Below are 25,379 nucleotides of genomic sequence, written 5' to 3' on the forward strand. Positions count from 1 at the left end.
CCACGGTGACGCTCTAACTCGGTCTTTATACGTCCTGCCCATGAGATGCTACGTGAACCCCGCCTCCATTCGGCACCACGGGCCTACGTCTGCCCGTACGCACCAGGGGAGAGGGGGGCATTCAGGCCCCGTCCTGCCCAGCCCGTGGACACCTGCTGGAGGCACGGGCCTCTCCCACGGGCAGGAGGCGCCAGGCCACAGCTGGCTCTGGCTCCTCCCGGCCTCCTGCTGACCCCTCATTGCAGCTCCTCTGATGCCAGCGCCTCTGCGGTGGCCCCGGGAGGCCCCCCTCCTCCCATACACACTATCTATTCTCTGGGGTGATTTGCCTGGTCACCCCACTCACTTTCTGTTCAGTGGTGAAGTCCAGCTGTGTCTGCCCTGCACGGCTTCAGAGGACAGTGCCACCCAGCGCACCTGAACCAGAAACCCCGCACACCGCAGCTTCCTGATCCAGCGTGCCAGGGCCCCAAAGTGCAGATTCCCAGGCTGTCCTCCAAGCGGCTGGGTTGGCTGGGAACCTGGTCTGCACTGAGCCACCCCACGGGAACCCTGTGCTTGAACCTGCCGCTGCAGGCACCTCAGGTGGGGTCTGAGCTCACCAGCAAGGGGTTGTAGGCGCCACAAGCACCGAAGGCATCCTCGTCCCTCAGGTACGCTGGCCGGGACATCAGTCTTTCCAGCATAGACACGTTCAGCCCGTAGGCCATGGCCAGTCTGGACTTGATGACTGGCCCGAGCTGCATGGGGTCTCCAGCTAGGACTATCTGTGACACACACAGACTCAGCCACGGCCGCGAGTCAGGGGTGGGAACTGGCTGGCTGGGGCTCGCGGAGAGCAGGCCGATGGCTGGGAGGTGGGCGCGTGGTGGGAACTGCCGTGCACGGTGACAGTGGCTTTGACAAGGACAGCAGAAATGGAGAAAACACAAGCAGGGTGCAGACACGAGCTCCCTTACGGGTGGCCCCCGGCTTCTCCCATCTCCCTTCGCGGGCTCCCTAGACTCTGCCCCATCCCCTGGAGTGTCTGCTGAGCCCTTGGCCCTTTTGCCTGGGTGGTGCCCCAGGCCTGGACCCGGCCATGTGTCTGGGCAGTTGCCCGGGCTACATCCCCGCTGGACCAGCCTGCCCTGCTCTGTCGCTGTGTGGCCTCCGTGCTTGGCCATGGAGGTGACAGAAGGTGGGATCCAAAACATCTCTCCTTGAGGAAGAGGGGGAGGGAGTTCACCACCTGCCCCAGGCCGGGGGACGGGGTGGCCAGGTCCTGGGCGGCAAGCCAGGGCGACCCTGGACCTCACCCCATGCCTCTGCACGCCCAGCAGCTCTCACAGCTGTCACGCGTGAGCGTGGAACAGAAGCGTCCCTCTCCTCCTGGTCTCCCGCTGGAGCCCGTGACCCGTCCCCCAGAGCCGCAGGAAACCAGGATGAGACTGGCAGGGTGAGGGACAGGCCTCACCTGGCCGTTGAGGTCCGAAACCAGCCCCAGAGGGATGAGGCATTCTGGCTCGCTGGCTTGTCCCGCTTCGTCCACAAACACGTGTGTGAAGTGACCGACTCTAGAGCCAAAGGCGTTTTAAGTGGTCAGCCTGCCAGTGTCCGCCCCGAGGCTCGGCGGGCCAGCCTGGGGAGGGGGCACCCACGCAGGCCTGTCAGGAGCCCAAATGAATCCCTAGCGGCAGCTGGACTATGCACCCAACATGTGCTCTCGTCTGGAAAGACGCGGGGACCCAGGCTAGGGGCTGGGGTCTGACAGTGAGCCCAGAAGTGCGATGCTGCTGAGCGGCTGTGGGACCTTGCACAGATCATGTCACCTCTGTGCCTGGGCTTCCTCAGCGTATTGGGTGGAATGGGGTGAGCTGGTCAAGGTGGAGCCCGGCACGGGTGACGCTCCCAACACGAGGGCTACTGCCTCGCCTCCCCGTTTCTGCCTCAGGCCTCACGCGTTTGGCCGGGGACCAGCCTGACCTTCCACTCAACGGGAGCCCAGGGGACCATGCAGAGCACCTCGGGGCACGGGCAGCCCTTGCCATGTCAGCACTGTCCCCCGCCTCCTGGTAATGCCAGAGCAGACTGGGAGCAGGGACGCTGCTCCAAAGCCACAGGGCAGGAGCTGTAGGACAAGCCCTGGAGCTCTCGCCTGAGACGGAAGTCCCTGTGTCAGAGACCCGCGGGGTCCCTGCTCCTGTGGGCCCGACCTCTCTCTTTCCAGGCTCTTGCTCGGCTGATGACACCCACTGACTCCCTACCCCGGGTAAGACACGGGGACTGGCACACTTGTTCTCTACTTCACATCCCAATTTCTGCTGAAAAATTTAACATTATGTATCTTTCTCAGACTGTGAGCACTAAAGCTTTCAATTTTGTATCAGCTGTTTGGAGTTACTCCTGTCAGACACAGCAATGCTCCGTGTTCACCCCTTCTCAGCTCCCTGCAGCCCCAGCATCCCACCTGCCACAGGGTGGGCCCAACCTGCTCCTGCCACTGTCCCCGGCCCCTCCCACCCCTCCCCCAGATGACCTCCTTCCTGCCTCATCGTCCACCCCTGGGGACCCTCTCCCGTGTGTCTCTGCACAGCCCTCACGTTCCCGACTGGCTCGAGCCGGTGCCATCGGCCCCCCGTCCACAGAAGCTCCGAGGACATAGCCCGCCGCGTGTCCCCGCCCCGCGTGGCGCTGACCTCACTCCTATCTGGTAGAAGAGCCCGGCGCTGCTGCAGGTGGTGACGATTATCCTGAAGCGCGAGGCCCTCCAGATGTCCTCCCCGTCTTTGCAGTACGGCTTGACGGCGTCGAGGACTGTCTGGGGGGCAGGCAGTGTATCTCTCAGGTGTTCAGCATGCCTTTGACTGCACGTCATCGCGAAGCTGAAGGGCATTCTCAGGGGCCGTCCCATGTGGACTGCAGAGCCGTGAGCACGGCATCGCTCCACAAGCAAAGCGGGGACTTGCGATTTCCCTCAAGGTGCTGGTAGCCAAACCCACGGGACAGCGTCCGAGAGAGACCTCGCACTTGGGGTACAGGGGAGGGGAGCCCAGCACGGGGCGAAGCCGCTGGGGATGCTCTCATTGGCCCCACCACCTAGGCACCGGGGACAGCCGTTTCCAGGGCTGCGATGCTCACCTCCTCGAACCTGCAGGTGGCATTCACCCGGACCATGGCCGCCGGCCGCAGCACCTGGCTCTCGTGCAGCCGCAAGCACACGAGGTCGGCGGCGCTGTTGGAGGGCGCACACACCAAAATGCGACTGTCTGGCAAGGCGTGGTACACCTGTGACCAGGGCACAAGGGACAAAGGGACATGTCAGCTGTGTGCGCCGACTCAGAGTGGGAAGTCTGGCGCCTGCCCGCACCAGCTCGCTGTGTGGGCCCCACACGCCTGAGACTCGGGCCCCTGGTAGCGCAGGGACAGCTCTGTCCACCAAGCACACGTGCCCGCACAGCGTGGCAGCGGCTGGGGGGGCTCTGCGCTCCCCAACACCCAACTGCCTCCCGCCCCCACCGGGTGCCGGCACACGCTCCCTGCTAACTCGCAGCTGACACAAAAATCCCAAACACGCAGTGTCCCCACGTACTGCAGCCTGCAGCGTGGCCACCGGAGCCACTACACGGGGACCCCTTTGCCGCAGGGGAATTCTATGACGTGACTGAACGCTTACTGGTCTAAAAACGAAGAGACGCCTTTCTAAACCCATGAGCCAGGCCTTTAAAGTCCTACATGTCACGGACGACAGAAAGTAGGCTCAGCTAAGCGTGAGAGAATCTAGTTTCCAAGCTCCTTCTAACTTTCCAGTTCCAGTTTACACTGACGCAGAGCTTCTGACACGGACACGCCGCAGAGCTCAGCTGCCTGTCAGCCGGGTGGCCCCTCGTCACCTGCAAGACCGCCTCTATGATCGTCACCGTCTTCCCAGTTCCTGGGGGTCCAAAAAGGATATACGGAAGCGGGCGGCAGTCACCGCTCAGGATCCTCCTGACGGCCAGCTTCTGGTTTTCGTTGAGCACCAGGTTGAAGAATTCCTTCTCCCTCGCTCCTGTGTCTGAGGAGAAGGAACGGGTTAGGCAGAGGGGTGCAGTCACGGGGCACCGGTGCCCCAGGGCTGGGTGGGCAGGAGAGCCAGCTTCTCAAGTGGCCTCCGGCGGCGGCCCCGTGCAGCCCCCGGCATACGCACCCAGGGCACTCGTCCCAGCAGCAAAGGCCCCCATCCCCGGCATGTCCTGGGTGGCAGCCCGCTTCTCCTTGGTGGCGGCCTTAGCTTGATCCTTTACAGCTCTCCTATTCTAGAAATAATCATTAAAAAGGGCTTAAAAAAGCTTTGAGCTTACACAGGCTGTTTAGAGTAAACATAATTGTCCAACGTAATATTGGCTTTTTTATTGAACAGCTCTTCGCATGTGTCACAGGCTGTGTCCTCTCGAAATCACAATGAAAATACAGAGTATCTGATAAAAAGCTGCTAAAAAGGTTTTTTTTTTAAAAGTTACCTTTAAAAATAAGTTTTGTGACAACACGGGAACAAAGGATCACATTTCATCTGAGCCCACAGCGTCCTCTCTTCCTGCCTCCACGGGCGCGGGTGTAGGCGGAGGCAAGTCCAGCACCCTCTGGGTGAGAAGTGTGCCCTGAGCAGAGCCGCACACGCCTCCCAGCTCACACAAGGTGCCTGTGTTGCTTCGTCAGCCGCGTTCGAGGCCCTGCCCAAGGACTGCAGCATGGGTGTCCACAGCTGGCTGTGTCCTGGACCCACGGGGCTGTTTCCCAACCTTCCCATTGCGGACTTTACTCCTGGAATTTACCCTTGAGAGTGATCACGTGGTGCAGTCACGTGATCACTCTCAAGGATAAATTCCAGGAGTAAAATTGTTGCACTGAGTTTTCTTGTTAAAAATTTACACATATCGCTGAATTTCAGTCCAGGTCACAGCAATGTTCCTTCCCACTACTGCGTGACTTTGCAGAGCAGGACCGGCACACGGTGAGGTGCACACTTAGTGTAAGATCTGACAAGTTTCCCCACGTGCTCACTCCGCAGCTGGGACGTGGCCGTGCGCCAGGCCCAGCACCCACTGCCATGGGCCGGGCCCCTTTGGGCCACGCAGTATTGGTGTGAGGGCGGCTCTGTTGCTGGGGAGCGGCCCATCACGAGACCCACACGGTCTGCTGTCTGGACCCTGTGGGTGACAGCAGGCCACTCCCTGTCGGGGCTGTACAGAGCCAGCTCTCCGAGCCTCGAGCCTCAAGCACGCCTCGTTCTCCAGGGCCGAGTGCGGCGGCTGCCAAGCGTTCCTACAGTTGCATGTCTTTTGTCAGACTTATCTCCAATGTTTAAAACATAAAACACATGGATGCTATTGAACGTATTAAAAATTCAATTCTACCAGCCCACCTGTACGGGGAGCTTGCTGTGGACGGAGCCTGCAGGACTGGAAGCTGCTCTGGGTGAGTGGGCGAGCGGCCGCGAAGGCCTGGCACGCGCTGTGCGTGACTGCAGCCTCACAAACAGTGCACACTCAGGCTACACTCAATTTATAAAACACGAGATTAAATGAAGCGCAAACGGAAATGAAGCCGTCGAGGGATGGGGTGTGAGATGCACGGGGCTGCTGACGGCGTAGCGTGGCAGTTTCACGGCAAGTGCTTTTCTGTAAGCAGACAGTACACTTAGCAATAATGGTGAGGAGCAAACACGTAAGCAGTGATACGTTTATTACCACACACCACACGCTGTACACAACCGCACGTTGTACACAACCGCACGTCCGCCTTTATGCTGGCGCAGGGCAGTGGGTATCTTGCACCAGCATTTCCGTCACGTGCGTAACGTACTGCACAATGACACTGTGGTAGCTGTCACCAGGTGACAGGATTCATCCAGTTCCGTTATCATCTCATGGGCCATCGTATGTATGGTCCATGTTAACTGAAACGTCATGTGGCACACGGCTGTATGTGTTTGTATTTATTTATTTCTTAGGCAACCCTTGGTTGACCTCACAGATTACAAGGACCTTGTCAGCTTACAGTCCCTTATTTTTTTATTTTTTACGCCTACAGCACCTCATCTTCCTAGGTGGTCTCCCATCCGAGTACTCACCAGGCCTGACCCTGCTTGGCTTCCGAGATCAGACGGGATCAGGCGTGTTCGGGGGGCGTGACCATAGACTGTGTTTATATTTAAAAGTGTTTCTCACAGCTTTCTTTTTCATCCCATTTGACAATCTCTACCTCTTAACGGCAACATTTTGAGCATGGACATCTAGTGTGATCACGGATGCTGCTGGACTGAAACCTATCACCTTTCTGTCATCGCATGTTTTAGAGCCTGTTACAAACTCCACGATATAGTTATTTCAACTTTAAAAAGTCAGTTACCTTTTCCCAAAACTTGAAAATGTTACCGTAAGAACACATGTCATCAGACGCACACGCTCACACCTCTCTGAGGGCCCAGTGCGGCAGTGCCAGCTGCGGGGACAGTGCTCCCAGAGGTCCTTGGCGGTTACTCCTCTTGCATGACTGAGGCCTGATGCCCATGCACTGGTGGCTCTGCACCCCCAGCACCGGCCCCCAGCACTCTGCTCCGACTCTGGGGCTGTGGCTATGTTGGTGTCGCGTCCGGGAGGGACAACGTGGCACTTGTCTTCTGTGACTGGCTTGTTTCACTCAGCATAACGCCCTCAAGGTGCATCCATGTTGCTGCACGTTACAAAGCTTCCTTCTTTTGAAAAGTCCATGATCTTTTAAAGAGATTAAAAAAAAGTTTACGCACATATTTACCGTTTCCAGTCCTGTTAAGTCCTTGTGCAGGTCACGTCTATCTGGGGCCATTTCCTTATGCCTAAAGGACATCGTTCCTCGTGGGGGCCGGCTGGTGTGAGACCCTCTCATTCCCCACTTCCCTATGTCTGAAACGCTGCGTCATCCTCACTCTTGGAAAAAAGTGTTTACTGGGCACCAAACTCCAGGTTTTCTCCTTTTGGCTCGAAGATGTCACCCCCCGCCTTCTGCTCGCTGTGAAGTCTGCTGTGTCCTTATTTTGGTTCCTCTGTATCTAATGAGACTTTTTCTGTTTTTAAGATTTGCTCTTTAGTGAGTTTTAGGAATTTAATTATCATGTGCCTTGGTGGTTTTGGTCCTGTTTCTTGTGCATAGGGTCTGCTGAGCTTCCTGGATATGTAGACTTATAGTTTTCATCAAAGTAGAAAAATTTCCAGTCATGGTTTTTCTAATTTACCCCTGCTCTCCCCTGCAGGACTCCAATCACAGGTGTGCGAGGCTGTTCAGCTTTCCCACAGCTCAAAGATGAGTTTTTAAAAATTAGACTTCATTTTCTAGAGCAGTGTGAGTTTTCATTTTTTTCAAGATTTTATTCTGTTGTTTTGTAGTTTCAATTGCTGTTTTTAAGCTCACTGTTTCCTACTTTAGTGTCTAGACTGCTGTTAATGCCATCTGACCTATTTTTTCACCTCAGACATTGAATTTTTCATCTCTAAAAGATGACTGTGTCTTTTGTATATTTTGTGTCCCCCCCGAACGTGCCCGTGTCCTTCTCCCTTTCTGAGCACGTGGGATGCAGTTACGACAACTGGTTTAATGTCCATATCTGCTAATTCTGCCATAGTTATTTTTTTGAGTTGGTTTCAACTGATTGCAAATTTTTATTATGGGTTGTTTCTCAGTTTATTTTATTTTTAGATTAGATACCAGACAGTGTGACTTTTACACCTTGGCGGGCTGGTGGATATTTTGACACTTTGGGAACTACGCTCAACCTTGTCTTGAGGTGTGGCTGCGTCACGTGCAGAGAGCTGACCCTTTGAGGCTTGCCGCCACTCTGTCAGTCTAGGGACATTTGCTCCCCACACCTCGGGCAACGGTCCATGGAGACTCCACCTGCGGGGCTGTGGGGACACCCAGGGGTTCTTTCTCAGACTCGGGTCTCAACCTTAGAAGCATGCACTGACGAGTCCTCACTGAAAACTCAAAGTGGGCGCTCTGTCCTTCCTGCTCCCTGAGGCTGTCAGCTGGCACAGCGGTGGCCTCACTCTCATTCCCTCTTTCAGGAATCACTGTTCTCTGCTGCCTGAGGCTCGAGGTCTGAGACTGTCGCTGCACGTATTGTTTTTCAGTTGTTTAAGGTGGGAATGGAAATCCAGACCCTGTAATTCCATCCTCGTTAATACGTGGAGTTAATATGTATAAAAAGATAATGATCTGCATTTAAAAATACTACGATCCAGCCAATCCAGAGCGGGACCCACCTAACCAGCAATACCCCCTCCTCACACCTAGCAGCAGGCAGTGGGAGGCGACGGGCGTTTTGCACGTGATACCACATCTGTCCAGTGACGACTCCTTTGCATTTTCAGAACAAAGCAGATCGGTCACGAAGCACACAGCAGGTGTCTGAAGGGAAACCTGCTGTTTCCTTTAAAAAAATCTGTGATCGTGTGGGCATTCTAAAACCATTATTTTTGCAGTTTTGAAGAGGGACTATAAAGTAGTAAGAGGATTTCTAAATATTAGACAATTTAAAAATCTGCATTTATTATAAATTTAGAACATACTCAAAAAAAGCAAATTCCAGCGGCACAGAATTACAGGTTATAAGCTCCCCCGTGGAGGGAGGATTTTCCTCTCACTGGAAACACACGGGAAACAACGCCACATCTAGCTTACTCATGGAGCTACACGGAGGGCACAGGACACCACACGCCACAGGCGCTGTGTCACTACTGCCTGAGACGGCCGTGCAAGGGCAAGCCGCAGGCCTGCAACGTGCACAGGGGTCACGATGCCCGCCTCTGCTGGGCGTGTGCTCTCGCAGGCACTTTCTGAGCACGTGTAATCACGCAAGTGCGCCTGTCTGTCTGAACGTACACAGCACCACACAGAGCCCACAGCCTCCCTGTGACTACTTCGGTTTCATTCCACCGTGGTTTTAGGTCGCCTGTGAACGACACCCCTCTCCCACCCCCATCCATCCGACCGCGCGCCCGGGACCCGTGCAGAAACGCCGGAGGCACCGGGCCGTACCTTGGAGGCGGGCGGTCCGTCGGTTTTGGCATCCTGTGCACAGTTCCAGCTGCGCGTCACTTGGGGAGTCTGTAAGATGACTTCTTCGGGGAACAACACTTGTAAAACAAGAAGATGAACAAGGGAGACGGTACTGAAAAGCTTTAGAAGGACAAACGGAGGCTCCTGCACGTTGGCAGCTGTTCAGGTCTCTGCCCCCGCCCCCCCGCTTCTGGCCCCTGGAGACTGCCTCTCCGCGACGGCTGATGCGTGTTCTTTGAAATGAAAGCCATTTATCAGTCTTCTTGTAAGCACAAAAATGAGTTCTATTATGAAGAGAAAGCACAGTGCAATGGCTTTATTTCCAATAATTATGGGTGCTATTTTTACGTAGTTGAAATAGCAAGAAAACGTGGAAACTTCCCAATAGCAAAAAAACACTGATATCACAGTTTTACATCCAATATGTGATTGAGGAAACTGTGTTTTACACAAAAATTTACATGAAGCTCATAAAAATGCTCCGAGAAGTGTCGCACTATCGTTCCACAAAACTATACCTTTCACACCTAAGTGGATGACTTGCTCAAGTGCAAAGTGGCACCGTCTGCTTGTGGTCCTGCCAGAGAGAAAACGGTGTAAGATGTCTCGCCTCGAGTTTAGAGGAGTTGAGGCTGGTGGGGGCCGCAGACCCTGAGCGCGCACCCGGAGTCAGGCGCCACTGTGACCTCCCCTGATGCTTCTTCAGAAGCTGGATGGGAGGCAGCGCGCACGCCCCGCAGGGCAGGGTCTTCACAGGGAGTCCTGACGCCGTGTGGAACGCTTTCCCCTTGGAATGTCCCTGCTTTAATGTTTAGAGCGAACTAGCAGTAAGAAACAGGAACCGCGCACATAGAGCGACAGGGAAGTGACCCTGATGAGGAACCGTTCCCAGGACAGTCACTGAAAACTATTGTTAGAAGAAATCGAGGCCTTTACAAAAGTTCAAGTTTGCCTGACTGGCACTGGGCTGCTCCCACATGCAGGTGGCCGGCAGCTCCCAGGGGACGCACAGAATGAGACTTTACAGTCGGAGGGGGAGGGGACAGGGGACTGGGCTAAAAAGGAAAATGGTTGTGGCAAGGTCACGTCCTTCAGGGGGCGTGAGTGCAGGGGCCTGTCAGGCAGGTGACCTTGCTATTCCTGCCCATTGGGCAAGCCCACCTGGGAGGGCTGCACGGGCTCGGCACAGCCACGCCATTGTGGGCCTGTTGTCTTGTCTTTTAACGCTACAAAAAGAATAAAACACGGAAACTAAAACTCTGTCTTCAGTGGAACAAAAAGACCAACGCTCCAAAGCCCAGATGGAGGAGGATGTCTGTCCCGTGGAGAGCATGTGGCCCCAAACCAGCGAAGGTGCCGGAGCTGACCCACGGCCCCCAGAGCCTGCTACACCCACGCTTCTGGAATGTTCCGATTCGGGCACCTGAAGGACCAGCTGACTGTTTCTCACCTGGATGACAGGATGCAGGGTGTGGGCTCTGAAAGCAAAGGACACCGTCGGGACCTGGTGGCAGGGCACGGAATCCCAAGAGGGGAATGTGAAGCCGGAAGAACGCGCGGGCACGGACCACCCCCAGGGAGCCTCGCACCCCCCAGGGTCCCCGGCACAAGGCTCCTGGCAGTCCCACTCTGTCCCCTCAACAGGAAGTGGCCTGGGACACAGCAAACTCCAAGATGAGGAAGAAGCAGAGAAGAACCCTCCTAGGACTTAGCAAAACTGACTCTAAGAAAGAAAAAAGACTTTCAGTGGATCCACTGGAGAGGAAGAGCTGGAAAGGGACCTAACGCTTGTCCCGCCCCTCCCCCCACTCCTCCCGTGGGCCTCTCACTCCTCCGTGCAGGGGACCCGATTTCTCAGTTACCAAATGTGACAAAAATGTGCCAAGCAAACAAGATGACCTCATTGACCTGCAGGTCAGCCCCTTGGCTCCAACAGCATGAAAACACAAATAAAATTCTTAGGAAGAATTCATCAAAAAAAAAAAAAAAATCATGGTTTTCATTCTGGGCTCACAAGGAAGGTTTGATATAAAGCTATTCAGTTGAAATGCTTCATCTTATGAATCGGCTGAAAAAAAAAAAAGATAACTATCTCAAGAAATGCCAAAAAGACAACGAGCATAAGAGCTTAAAGCAGAAATTGACGGATAATCCCTAACCGTGATTACGTATAAGGACAGCAAGATACTAAATGGTAAAATACTAGAGGTGCCTGCATTAAAATTCGAAATAAGAGAAAGACACAGAGATGAGAAAAAATAACAGACAGGGTGGGGATGGACGTTGCCACAAAGCAAAACTGCAAAGGGGGACAAGGGACAGGAGGAAGCGAGTAGGGAAACTGCTTTAAGTACCAACTGCAGCTGGAGGAAGCTCCACCCCGCACAGATGCCGGCTCTCCCGATGACAGCTGTGGCACCGCTGCACCAAGACGTGAGAAAATGTCGCTGCCTCACCGTCTAACAGCAAACAGCTGGGCTCCTCAGGGTCCAGCAAGAGGAGACTGCCTAAGGGACATAGGATGTGTCCCTTTGTAGGGTAACAGTCGTCAGCACCAAACCCTAAGTTACAAAAGCAGAAAGGCCTCAAAGCAATGGCCTGCGTGTCCACCATCAGAAACTGGGCAAAGCAGAGCGAACGGAGCCCAAATGAGCGCGAGAAAGAAGACAATGGTCCGTGAAACAGAAACACTCGACACATCGACTCGGCCAAGGCCGATTCTCTGATTAGGTCAGTAAGACAGACTGACGGCGGGAAGAGAGAAGACACAAATGACCGACATCAGGAATGAGAGGGGTGACATCAAGTATTAAAAGAACAATATGAACAACTTCATGCAAGTAGATCAGACAACTTGGGTGAAATGCATAAATCCCTTGAAACACAGCCCGCCAAAGCTCACCCTGCAGGAAACCGATGACCAGTGCAGCTCCTCACCTGTCACAGAGCTGAACCTGGTCGCAGAGCCCGTCCCGGCCTGAGGGCTCCGCCAATGCTTCAGGCAGAAGTAACACCCGCTGTGTGACTGCCCCACCAGACGGAAGAGGCGGTCCCACTCTGAGGCCGGCATTACCTGATACCCACATCAGAGAAAGGCATTTCAAGAAGTTACACACCAATACACCTCACACACACAGATGTAAAGTTAATAAAACGTGAGCAGCTCAGATCTAACAGTGTATGAAAAGTGGCTAGACCAGGGCAAAGCGGGTTTACTCCCATCGACGTGACTATCCTGACAGAGTGAAGAAGAGAAACCCCACGACCATCTCAACATACGAAAAGCGCGGACAAAACCCTGCCTGTATCTACTGCGGACTGAAACCCGCAGCGAGCGGGAGCCGTCTCCTCAGCCGGACCAAGGGGCCGCACGCGGGCCGAGGGCGGGACGCCGCGCCCCACCGCGTCTGCTCGACACCATCCTCCCAGCTCTGCCAGCGCAGCAGGGCAAGGAAACACACAGCTGGACACGCAGGAGACCCTACGCCACGCGTAAAAGCTACTGGAAATAACGAGTGAGTTTAGCAAGCTCGCAGGACACAAAGGCAACATAAATACTATCTACAAGCGACTGGTAATTTAAGCTGAAATTACTGTTTCTAACAGCATCAAAAATTTTTTAAAGAGTCAGGGACAAATCTGACGAAAGAACATGCAAAGCCTGTGTAGCGGAAGGCACGAAGCACTGCTAAAGGGGTGATGGGACACCTGAGCAGGTGCCGCTGGAGGACTGGGCTGGGACACGCAGTGCTGAGGTGTCGGTTCTCCTTAAATGGACCTAAGAACTCGACGCAGGCCCAGTCGAGCCTCTGTAGGCATATGTCGGCCGGACAGGCCGATTTAGGGTGCACATACCCAGCTGAGGCCCAGGGCAGCCCACAGCTCTGCAAGGGGGCGATGGGGAGCTGTACCGACCTGGTCTCAGACGTAGCGGCAGGGCTGTGCCGTGCTTCCCAGACAAGTGGTTCAGTCGTGGAGAATGGGGGTTCAGAAGCAGACCCACACGCAGGTCCACTGGTTTTCAGAAAGGTTTGGGGGTGATGCATTGGAGAAAGGATAGCCTTTTTAACAAAAGGTGCCAGGACAATGGACAGCCACACCCCAAATTAATTTCTACCCAAACCTGAGTCATTTGTAAAAATCAACCTGAAATAGATTATAGCTCTAAATGTAAAACATAAAGTTGCAAAATTTCTAGAAGAAAACAGGACAGAGTCTTCGTGATCTTGAGTTAGGCAGATTTCTTAAATACGTCACCAAAAGCATGAGTTGTAAAAGAAAAAAACCGATACAATGAAGTTCATTAAAATTAGGAACTTCTATTCTTCAAATGGCATTATTAAAAACAACGAAAACACAAGCCGGAATCTGAGGAAATATTTCCAGAAAACAGACTTGACACAGAACTTGCAGTGAGAACACAGTCTGTACATAAACTAAGAAAACGCAGGAATGGCAATGGAGCCCAGAAACGGGTGCCGAGTGCCAGGGGCCAGCAGAGACACCCCGCGTGCCGGGGCTGCGAGCGTGTGCGGGGCCAGGAGCCGCGGTCTTGGGAGCCCCCGCTTTGGAGACGAGTTCAGCATTTCTCGTGCAGCTAAGTGTCCGCCCACCATGGGGCCCAACTACGGCACCGCCAGGGCCACTGAAGGCAGACAGTTCGCAGACCTCCGTGGGCAGCACTCGGCCCGCTGCCCAGCCTCATTCTTGTGGACACCCCACCTGGAGCCCGTCCTGCTCAGGACGCGCTGTCTGCGACTCATGGGCACGGCACCCTGCCCTCTATCTCAGCTTCCCGGCTCCCGCCACTCTGGTCCCGGGGCCCACCAGTGTCCCTTGAGAGTGGCGCCCACGCCCACCAACCCCTTGCTTTCTCCCTGTGCCCCTTCCCTCCTGGGCTCAAGGCCCGGCCGCTGTCTGCCGACAGGTCCCTCCTGCACGGCCTCTGCCTCTTCCTCTCTGACAGGCCTTGCTCATCCCCTAGGGCGCAAGTCACAGGAACTTCCAGCTACACTTCAGCTCCGATGACTGCCCCGCCTAGGCTGTGCACCTGCCAGAGGCCGGGGCCAGAACTCGCTCCGGCGCCTTCACTCGGCATCACCCCTCCCTTCCCAGCCGCCCAGCCGTGTCAGTGGCTTCACACCTACTGCTCCGTCACAGCGGACACGTGCTCCCCCAGGACTTCGTGTCCCACCGGCTCTGCTTTCATAGCCCGATGACCTTCCAAAGGCGCCACCCCACAAGCCGCACTCCCTCAGCGCTCCCCACGTTGGCCTCAGCCCAGATACCGAAGACTTCAGCAAAACGTGGAACGCACCGATGTCGGAAACAAAGTGAGTCTGACCGAAAATCAGCACCTGTCGCTGCAAAGACCCCTGAAGGAGAGAAGATGAGCGATGAGCCCAGAGCAGGGACCCACGGCATGCATGTGGGATCGTCCTGCACAGGTACCCGGGAAAGGACTCACGCAAGCAACGGACACCGGCTCATGCCACCGAAGCAAGAGCGAGAATTCCTCAGACGAAGGAACTTTATGGGCCACAGACACGGGGCCTGCGCCTCACGAGCCGGCAGGAACTGGGCGCTGGGGGCCCGGAGCTGTCGCACGCCCAGCGGCGGGTGCACTTACATGTCGAGCTCGCCTAGTTTCGGGAGGATGGGGAGCAACTGGCTGTCATGAATGCTGATGCTGGGCGCGACCGATGCCACCACATGGAAGTGGTGAAACCGCCAGGCCCAACCACGGTCCACCTGACAGGCACAGCCGCACGCACACGTGGCTTCGCACACAAGAACGCAGCGCCAAGCACACAACCGAATCCGAGACTGTGTGCGTCTGCCACCGGGAGAGCAGGCGCGGAGCGGTGTGCTCACGGCCCACAGGACACTACACAGCTCGGGCAAGTTCCAGAGACACAACATCCTAGAAACTACAGGTGGAAGTTCACACCGATAAACGTCAGAGAACACGGTTTCCTCTGTGCGTGTGCGCGCGTATGGACACAGACACACAGACTATTTTTTTCAAAAAGGGAGCTATGAACAGGTGGCAGGGCCACCGTGCTCGTGATGTGATGGAGGGTGATGGCTACAGTGCGTCATGAACCAGGGCTCAGTGCACATACAGTCCTAAAGAGACCGAACGTGCAAGTGTCTGCAACTCTGGACCTTCCAATCTGTCCGATAATGAGCTGTAATTGTGTGTCACACATAGTGGCAGTGGGGCCCACTCAACATCTCAGCACGGCCCCTCCGGCCATGGTGTCCCCTTCCCACACCACTGGGTGTCGAGGGCTGACAGAGGGGAAGCCAGCCATGGGTCAGGAATGAAGACGCACCACAGGAAGAGTCGTTGCAAGCACTACCTGTTATACGTAAACTCCACATCCATAGGTTCAGAGTTATACGCTTGTTCAAATTCTGGATTAAGTTTAAGAGTTACATCTTCTTCATGAATCTGAAAAAGAGTTTAATTTCCACACTTTAGACTTAATTTCTTAGGACAATCTTCCGTCTGTATCTGGTGGCACTGCACAAAAATGCACCCTCCACGTCTGAGCTGAAACCCGGTGTGTTCCAGGCACACGTAACAATAATCAAACAGGATGAACTCACTCTGCTGTCCCATGGTGCCCGCCCAGGTGCACGCTCCCTGGACGCAGTCCACCTGGGCTCCGGGTGCATGGTGCACACTGTCATTGCCTCTAAAGGCCACCTCCCTCCCAGCAGTACAGGAACACAACACTGGGGCCTGGGTCAAAGCGGGGTCAAAGGCATTCAGAGAGACAAGGGGGGAAGTGGGGAGAACCCGCGGTGGAGGCAGAGGCGCTCAGGCCCGGTCAGGGCCGAGGGTGCGCGGGCACTGGAGTGAGATGCCAGGGCCGGGGCTGCGACTGGCCCGGCTCCAGATGGAGTCATCGGCAGACCCTGGGCAGTGGAGTCACCTGGCAGGGGTGGCCCTGCTCTCGGCAGAAGTGGTCAAGTCCCCTGGGGGCAGCCTGCAGGAGTTTGCTCCAGCTTCCCCAGAGGTGACGGTGACAGAAATGGGTAATGGAACTGTGGTCAAAGATGGCCGAGACGCAGGAAGCCAATCGCCAAGGGCGAGGCCAGCACGAATGGCTGTCAGCAGTGCACCCCACACTGCCACGTGTTTACAGAAACACGGAGAACAATGTAGATTAAAAATAACGGGAAGACAAAGCTAAATGAACACGAGAGCACGTAAAAATGACAGGGCAGGTTTAACGAGCCGGACTGTGCAGGAACGGAGCCGTGCTGACTGAGCCGCTCGGGGCTCCCAGTCACGTGCCCCTGGCAGACGGGGCAGCCCCTCTCAGAGGGGCCAGCACTGGGCTCAGCCTCAGGAGCCTCCTGCCCCCATGGCTTCGAGCGCTGTCCCTGGAGAGGGCACGGCTTGCCAGTAGGAATGACCCTAGTACCTGGTGCCAGGGCTAGCACACGGGGCCACCTCTCACGAAGACAGCACCTTGGTGACAGCAGGACGATGGCTCCCTCCGGCCACGCCAGCTGTGGGGCTGCCTGAGGGCCTCACAGTCCCTGCGCCCGCCCCGGCCTGGCTCACACAGATCCGCAGCCCAGTGACCTCTCCTCCAGCCACCAGGGTCAGTCCCGGCCTGGTGCCTGGGGTCCTGGCCACTTCTCCCAGTTCTGGTCCCAGGGACTCTGGAGGCAGAGCGGGTCTGCCTGCTGGAAGCGAGGTGGCCTGGCCATTTGGGCTCTCCCTCGGTTCAGGCCGAGGGACTGCTGCCCTCAGCCAGGGGGGCGGGCACCCTGCCACCACCAAGGGAGCTGGCCGGGCAGCAGGGCCTGCGCCTCCCCCAGTGGAGTCCCGCAGCAACTTCACAACTGAGTGCACCAGTGAAAGCTGTGGCCTCTACCCTGTCCTTCCCCGTCACACACTGCAGACAATGTCCTTCCCTGCCACACACTGCAGACAATGTCCTTCCCCGTCACACACTGCAGACAATGTCCTTCCTGCCCCCGTGATGCTTGGCACCCTGCAGAGGGGACTTTCTGATTCAGTCCTTGGTCACAGTCATGAGCTACTGCCGTGGCCCGCAGACTGCCTGGGGCCCGCGGGCAGTGTGCTCAGTGGCAGCAGTCCAGATGGTCCACCTGTGGCTGAGTTGCCTTCTGCAGAGCTGGGCATCAGTCAGGAGCCAGTTCCCCATAACTTCAAGCACAGAAGGACGCTCGCCGATACTGCGGGCAGAGGGGTGGCTTTTGGCTCCCAGAATCTGCACCCGAGAGCGTGGGCACCTATACCCGGGACCCTCTGGAGGTCACAGCGCAGCGTGGCCAGGCGGAGGAGGGTGGCAGTGGCATTGAGCACTGCGTGTGGCCTCTGGGGGTTGGGAGAAGGAGGAGAAGTGACACCGTCGTGACCCTGGGGTCTGTGGCACTTTTCTGCTGTTTGGCCTGCAAACCTGCCTGTCTTCCGAGCCTGGCCTGCCCACCTTAGTGGCAACCCTGAGCGCCGCCCACATGTCTCGGAGACACGCCTTCCACTTGTCAGCCCAACGGGCTTCGTGGGGGGCCAGCGTCCTGGCCAATGTCCCAGCCAGCCTGAACAATGAGGCTAAGAGCCTTGCGTGGGAGCGCCAGCCTGTGACTTCAGATGCCACCTCCTCCATCTCCACACAGTCGCGGTTTATGGGGAATGTCCCACTGCCCGACTTATCAACGCTCACCTTCCTCACCCCTGGGGAGCCCGCCAGTGCTGGCCCTGCCTGCTCCGTCCTCAAGGGAAAGGCCAGGGCCTGAGCTGGGCCCACTAACAGCACAGCCTGGTATTCAGCTGCAGACTGCAGAAAATGTGGCAGCGAGGGTGCCACATCCCCTCTGCAGCCCCCTCAGTCAGGGCCTGGCAGTCTCTCCTAAGTTTTCCACGTGGGTGTCAGGTGGCCTCCGTCTCTCCCGATCCGCAGATCCCCACCAGCCAGGGCCCGGCTCGGGTGGGAGCGCGACCAGCCAGAGGAGACACCAAGCCACGCAGTGTGCCACACGGTGCACCCGACAGCGCGGGAAAGGCAAAGCGGCAGCCAGCGCCGCAGCCCCTCCCTCCCGCACCAGCCAACACCTGCTCCAGCCCACGCAGGCAGCAAATGCCACGGCCACAGGCCACGCATTGGGGTGCACGCGCTCCACACGCTGGGGGTGCACGCACTCCCCGTGGCTGGGGACTACAGAGTCCCTTTAGGTATGAAGTCCCCTTTACACATTGCATTCGCTTAAATATTCACTTTAGACTTTCCGAAGCAGCGTCAACACGGAAGGGAGCACCCCAACCCCAGCGCCCGCGGCGGCCGTGCACCTCTGAGACGCTCGTCCTCCCGCCCCACGCTCACTGATGGGTGCGGCTCTCACCTCGGTCACGTAGCCGATGTACTCGATGGCATGTCCGTTGTACTCCTGAGTTTTTAAAATCAGTTTATCACCTGTTAAAAATACATCCCCACACGTAAAACTGACGAGTCAGGAGCGGTGCCGAGAGCTGCAGAGGCAAACGCTCTGGAGACGTGAGGGGAAGCGCTCCTGGGTTTGGCGTCCGTGCGACAGGGCAGGGCGCGGGGCGCGTGCAAGTCGCTGACGTCCTAACCCCGGCGGGCGCCGCGCACACCCACCTGCGTACAGAGAAGGCCGGCTCTCCGCCAGCCCGGGGACCTCCAGCACCAGCAGGTCCCCGTTCCTCTTCAAGGTGACCCCGCTCATGTTGTACTCCTTCAGCTCTATCTCCGCGTGGATCTCCTCCAGCCACAGCAGGGTGGAGAACTTCTCCTTGTAGTTTGACATGTTCAAAAGCTGAAGCGCCCAGCAAGTTAGTGAGAGCGGAAGACTGTGTCTCGCCACCCGCCACCCGCACCCGGGACACAGGCCGCCCACTGTCACTACGTCCTGGCTGCTGACACCGAGCACACGGAGGAAGCAGCAGCTGCATGGAGACCCCCGGCCGTGACACAGGGGCCTTGCGGTCTGGGAAGCCATCTGACTAAGCCAGGCAGCTGCCCCATGTCCACCTGGGTGGTTCCCAGATCCTGGTGGGAAGGGCAGTTGGGGGTGCAGGCCCTGCAGGGCGGTGGCGGAGCTGGGGGTCCAAGGAGGCCCCCGTGGCGGTGGCCGCCGCGGCCAGGCAGCCAGTGTGCCAGTGTGGGCACTACAGGCCGGGAGGCCCGGCGATGGGGCCGCAGCAGGTCCCGCAGCCTGGCCCTGCAACCCCTGGGCTGTACCGCTGACAGTCTGGGGTCAGGGGGCATCCTGAGTACTGCAGAGTATGTAGCAAAAGACTCATCGGTCACAAAAGGACGCAAGTGGAATCATAAAAGGCAGAAAAAAGGAGACATATAAAACAAACCACAAGAGAGCAGGTTTAAATCGGATCCTGTCGATACAACACTAAGCTGTTGGAACACACAAGGAAAAGGCAGAGGCTGGCAGACGGATCGGAGGGCACGGCTGGTGGCTCCTGCGAGAAGCCACTTGAGAGAGACACGCGGGAGGCTGAAGCAAAGCGCGGGAAGGCCAGCACGCTGATGCTAGCAAAAGCAAGCCACGGAAGCCACGCTGTCATACAGAAAAGGTTCCAGAGCACAGAATGTCACCAGAGATAAAGCGAGACAGTTCACGTTCATAAAAGAAGCAACCAGGATGACATAATAACCATAAATGTTTATGCTCCCAATCACAGAGCTGCCGCACAGGACACAAAGACCGAAGAACAGCAGGGAGAAACAAACATATACTTACAGTCAGAGAATGACACTTCTGAATCCGCAGTCTACACGACAGGCAGCACCGTAAACACACAGACTTCACCCACCCGCCCACCAACCAGCCGACCCGACGCTCACAGAACCGCCAACAGCCGCGGGACGCACGTTGTTCCCGTGTCACAAGGAACACTGACCAAAACGGGCCATGTTTTGGACCGTGAAACAAATGTCAATAAACCTAAAAGGTTCAGTTGTACAAACTATGTCTCCTGACCACAGTGGAATTAAATCAGAAAACAGAAAGATTTCTGGAAAAAACCCCAAATGTGTGAAAACTAAATAATCACTTTAAAACAACCTAGGAGTCAACTAAGAAATCGAGAAAAAGTTACAAGGTATTTTGAACTAAGTGAAAATATAAATACAACAAAGTGAAATTTGTGGAATGCAGCTACATAGTACTTAAAAGGAATTCATCACACTAAAAATCCTGTTAGGAAAAACAGATGTCAAATCAATGACTTTAGTTTCCTCCCTTTAGAAGTAGAAAAAACGAATCAAACCAAGGAAGCAGAAGAAAGAAAATTAACAAAAATCTGAATGACAATGAAAAAGAAACAGTAAAATAGAGAAAAAAAATAAAACCAAAAGTTGGTTGAGATTAATAAAAATTTATGTCAGGAAAAAGACGTAAATAACCAATATTATAAATAACTTTGTGCAAATGGACAACTAAGTGTAACAAACTCCTTTAAAGATAAAACCCACCACACCTCCCTCAAAAGAGAGAAACTGAATTGCCCTATCACTATGCAAGAGCTTGAACTCTTAATTAAAACTCTCTGTGAAGAAAACCACAGACCCCAGTGCCTCGCTGGCAGATTCCATCAGGAGCTCCGCATGGACTTCTCTGGACAGCTGAGAGGAGGGGCAGGTCCCAAAGCATCTGTGAGGTCAGCACTATGCTGGGATCGGCCGGACAGACATCACAGGAAAACTGCAGACCAACGTCCCTCGTGAACACAGTCTTAGCCAATCGAAGCCGACTACGTGCACGTGGGTGTGCGTACACACACGCGCGTGGCAGCGCCATGGCCACGTGGAGTTTCGCACAGGAACACAGGTCGGTATCCAGACGTGAAACCGACCAGAGTAACTCTTACGTTCGCAGACCAGGCGGTGAGAGCCACACAGTTTTCCGGTCTCCTGGCTAGAGGCAGGGAGAGCACTGGAAACCCACGCGGGGTCAGCCCCGCGGTGAACGCGCTGCACCCACCCCACCCCAGGGAGGCCCGGCCCCGCGGCACCCTGTCTGCACTGTCCTGGCTCCTGGCCCCAAGTGCAGGTGAATTTCCACGTTTGTCTCTTCTCATTTAGCATCAACAAGTGAGCGGGGACAAACGGATGTGGTCAGAGAACTGAGTACACAGCAACAAAAAGCTGGATTATTGACAAAACATAGATTACGTCTTTCTTACCACGCTGTAGCAAACGTGGTGGGTTAAACACATAATTCTACTCTGCTGGGGGTCAGGAGTCTCAGCTAAAATCCAGGAGCAGGCAGGTGGTTCCTTCGGGAGGCTCCGGGACGGTGGCCTTGGCCTTCTGCAGCTTCTGCAGCGCCCCTGCCCTAGCTTGTGGGCCCTCTCCACCTCCAAAGCCAGCCCAGCAATGGCGCCTCCTCCCAGCTCTGGCTCCCGCCTCCCTGAGGGTCCTTGTGGTTCTACCGGGCCCTTCTCCGCAACAACCCAGGAACCTCAACCTCATCCCACCAGCCACAATCCCTTTGCTGGGTGAGGAACAGTCAGTCACAGGTCCTGGCATATGGCATGGACCCCTACGGGGGCCGCTGTCAGGCCACCACACAGGTAGAAGTCAAGCAGTCACGCTGAGGGGAGGGAGCCACATGCCAGAGGGGAGCACGCACCGGGAGCCTCCATCTCCCAAGAAGTCCAGGGAAGGAAACTGGCTGGTGACAGAGAGCAGATCAGTGCTGCCAGAGGCGGAGCACCAGGCAGGCCGGGTGGACACGTGCAGTGCCGCCGTGGCAAGGCTGGTGGCTTGTGCCCATTGGCTCCCGGGTGGGGCAGTGGGGGAGCTCCGAGCTCTCACGGCGGAGGCCCTGGGCAGCCTCGAACCCTACAGCCCTTTACAAGTTTACCGCAGCTGGACAGAGCATGCTACACTCTCCTGGTGGCCCCACATTAACGAGGGCGGCCCTCAGCACTGGGCCGAGTTAGACGAAGCTATGCCAGCAGGCTCACCATGCACATGGAAGCCATGCTGCAGTAGCCTCCGCGCCTCGGCCTCCTCCTCGACCAACACGGGCTCAGGACGGAAGGCCACACAGCGCTCCGGGCCGCACTGAGCCTCCCTGCCCTCCGCATGGGCCAGTGTGGCAGCACGATGGACTGCCGCCCGAGTCACCGGGCTGCAGCACCCGCTGTCACAGCAGACCTCGTGCTGCCTCCTGGTCGAGGGCAAGCCGTCCGCAGAGCGGGATGCCCTCACCCAGCTTCCCCCAGGCCCCGTGCTCTGCTGGCTCGTGCCCTCAGCCCACAGGCCCAGGCCCTCACTCCTCCTCCAAGGGGGCAGTGGCCTCCTGGGGACAGGCAGCCCGCCCTCTCCCTCGCCTGCCAGTGCCCTCCCAGCTTTGGCCTCTTCCCACGAGTAGCAGATGAACCTGAGCACCCAGAGGGCCTGACACAGCCCAGAGAGGGTACGGGGGTTGGGGGGGCGCCCCGGGCGAAGCCGTGTTCCAAACACTCGTCTGGCTGCTGCGGGTCTTTCCCACAAACACGTCCCCCTCGGCTCTTGCACTGAGCTGCACTTTGCCGGGAATGGAAGCTGCTGTGCGGCCAGCCCCGGCGAACAGAGAGGCTGGGATGGCGGTGGAGGCACCCCCTCCCCGCTCACAGCCCAGCACGAGGGGCCCCCTGGCAAGCCCTGTTCCCTGATCTCTCAAGGAACACAGCCTCGCTTCTGTCGCATCGCCCTCAACTTCCCAGCTGCCTGTGGTAAAAACAAGCCAGTCTGAGGTCTGACCCTGAGGCGGCTTCTCTGGATTTTGCCAGAGAACATACGCGTGGTTACGGGTCAGCGTTTCACATCAGATGGTTTTCCTACCTCTGCCAGTAACGGCTGGAAAGTCAGTATGTCGATTTTCTGTTCCACACATTTTTTAAGTCTATCTGGTATTGGATACTGTGGGAGAAAACTCGGAAGCTGTCGTCTTGAGTTCCTTAAAAAAAAATTCAGAAATTAAAACCGGTTCTTACTCAGACATTTTATACAAGACATTTTCATTTAGCCTTTCCTGTCTGAGAAAGACCAAAGTTCACTCAATCCAAAAATAACCGACAGAGAAACTGCTGGCCTAAGTCAGCAATTTGTCAACGTTTATTTTAGCTTCAGGGTCTCCCCGTCCACCAGCTGTCACTGTCCGCTGCTGTCCACACAGTGGGGAACAGAGTGGCCTCATCTATAACAGGAGGAGGGGCCGGACGCCCAACCTCCCAGAACCAGTGAGTTTGAACAACTGTTCTCAAGCGTTGTTCCTGATGAGGGCGTGACCGCCACCCACCATGGCCACATGCTGCAGGTTCAGTCCCCCCTGCCCAACGCTCTGCCTCTTCCGGTGTCACCAAGTCAGCCACCAGCAAGAGGAGCATCACTGCTGAGTGCCAAGTCTGACTGGCACCAGAAACGGCGGAAGATGAATGGCTGGGAGGAGAGAGACCGGGAAAGGAGAGGTGCTGAGGTGTCTAGTGAGGGGCGGGAGGTGCGCCCTCACGAGAGAGGCTGTCCCCACACAGTGAGTGGGGGCAGGCACGAGGCACTGCTCGAAGTCCAACTCTGCTCACGTGTCTGAGCACCGAGCGGGGGAGTGCACCCTGCCTCCTGGTCCCACAAACCATCACCGCGTATGTGGGTTCCCTTAGCTCAGCTCTGTGGCAGAAGCACCCCCAGGAAACCCCAAGGCCACAGCAGCACCGGGGGGCTGGCACCGAGACAGGACACCTCCCTGCGGGCTCGGGTGCGGGTGGACCGGAGCACCATGGGAAGGTGTGCGGGAAGCAGGAGCATTCAGGGGAGCTATGTGTTCACGGCCACCACGAGCAAGAGGGAACAGCCCACCAACTCACCCACGGCCATGAAAGGCTGAGAGCACCGTGGGAAGGTGTGCGGGAAGCAGGGGCATTCAGGGGAGCTGTGTGTTCACGGCCACCACGAGCAAGAGGAGGGGACAGCCCACCAACTCACCCACGGCCATGAAAGGCTGAGGGCGCAGACCCCGTCTGCTCACGGCCTGGGGCGGCTGGAACCCTGGCTGAGGAGGTACTGCACCGTGCGGTCCTCAGCAGGCTGGCCGGGCGAGCACAGGGACACTGTCTTCTTGGAGGGAGCAAGCACAGGGCAGCCGCACCCCAGTGGGCCACATCGGCCTAAGGCAGATGCAGACGCTGGGGTTCCAAGCACGTCTGATCCGACCAGGACAGGCACTCTGTGTCATTAACTTCATGACAGGAAACACTGCTCGTTTCAGAGATGCTCCCACACGGTGACAATAACAGAGCAGGGTGTCGGTCTACTTCGCTCCTCTAGTTAAGCCAAATTATCCGAACAAGGGATGAACAGGACAGCCGGGGTCGGAAGCCCCAGCAGGGAGCCCTACCAGCCGGCTGCTCCCCCCGCTGCAGCCACACTACCTTCTGCTCCTAGAGCCGGGCCGCCCCCAGGGCACGTCCCTTCAGTGAGCCCAGACCCTCGCTGATTGATCGTGGCTGACTGCTCAGTGCCAGAAAGCACACGTCGCAGACCTCGTAATCACGTGAAGGCGGATGTACCTTTACAAACGGGACTGAGGCTCAGAGATCCAATCTTCCTTCAGCCAGCACGTAGAAATCCACGATACTTTACCTCACACGGTTCTGGGCACTGCCATTTGGAACTGAGGGTTCCCGGTGTTAGAGAGATGGCGTGTGTCCCCCAGCTGGCTCTGAGCGGTCCCCTACTAATCCGCCGTGACTGCGGCTGAGGTGAGCATCCAAGACGAGGCCGTGAACCACCCTCACGTTCCCACACGCCAGATTTTTTGGCACCAAACGTTAAACATAAATCTGCTTTTCAGAGGTTTTTGACCTGTAGCATTCTTACGACATCCCAGCTAAAGTCTGGGTGGTCCCCAAGTCTCCCAGCCACATGTCACTAGCAGACCGCAGTATTATTTTTCTTAAATTTCATTCTTCACAGGTGTCCCATCTTCAAATGGGCTTTGAGTGGCCCACTAACCCTGCCGCCTCACGAGTGCCACTCAGGTACTGTGGACAGCCCCAAAAGCCATGCGCACCCCATCCCGTGGACCCCCACTGGCGGGTGCCACTGGCTCCCGTGTGGATGCGGGTGTCAGATAGGTGGGGCTGTTGGGAGTGCGAGGTGGTGGGAGCCCAGGACCAGGGTCCCCATGAGACCAGAGAGTGCGTGGCGGCCTGGGGTGTCGCAGGCCCCCCTGCCCAGCCCACCTCAGAGACGGGGCATGCGGGCTTCGTGCAAACACACCCGTCCCCAAATGCGACGATGGAGCGCGGCTGGCCC

General features: G+C 56.5%; 1 protein-coding gene and 1 pseudogene across 1 annotated transcript in view; both read right to left on the reverse strand.

Moving 5' to 3' along the window:
* MOV10L1 (Mov10 RISC complex RNA helicase like 1) overlaps positions 1-25,379 on the reverse strand; it is a 47,528-nt gene that overhangs the window by 7,599 nt on the left and 14,550 nt on the right. The window contains exons 10-21 of the mRNA XM_015594004.1: positions 22,911-23,025; positions 18,699-18,876; positions 18,442-18,512; positions 15,420-15,511; positions 9,573-9,631; positions 9,034-9,131; positions 4,169-4,277; positions 3,873-4,036; positions 3,121-3,267; positions 2,679-2,800; positions 1,457-1,556; positions 603-767 (exon numbers count right to left, since the gene is read on the reverse strand). Coding sequence (XP_015449490.1) covers positions 603-767; positions 1,457-1,556; positions 2,679-2,800; positions 3,121-3,267; positions 3,873-4,036; positions 4,169-4,277; positions 9,034-9,131; positions 9,573-9,631; positions 15,420-15,511; positions 18,442-18,512; positions 18,699-18,876; positions 22,911-23,025 — 1,420 coding nt within the window. The remainder of the gene's footprint in view (positions 1-602; positions 768-1,456; positions 1,557-2,678; positions 2,801-3,120; positions 3,268-3,872; positions 4,037-4,168; positions 4,278-9,033; positions 9,132-9,572; positions 9,632-15,419; positions 15,512-18,441; positions 18,513-18,698; positions 18,877-22,910; positions 23,026-25,379) is intronic.
* Positions 6,043-6,160, reverse strand: LOC112484727 (annotated as a pseudogene).

This window comes from Pteropus alecto, unplaced genomic scaffold, assembly GCF_000325575.1.
Source record: "Pteropus alecto unplaced genomic scaffold, ASM32557v1 scaffold118, whole genome shotgun sequence".
NCBI classification, from domain to species: domain Eukaryota; kingdom Metazoa; phylum Chordata; class Mammalia; order Chiroptera; family Pteropodidae; genus Pteropus; species Pteropus alecto.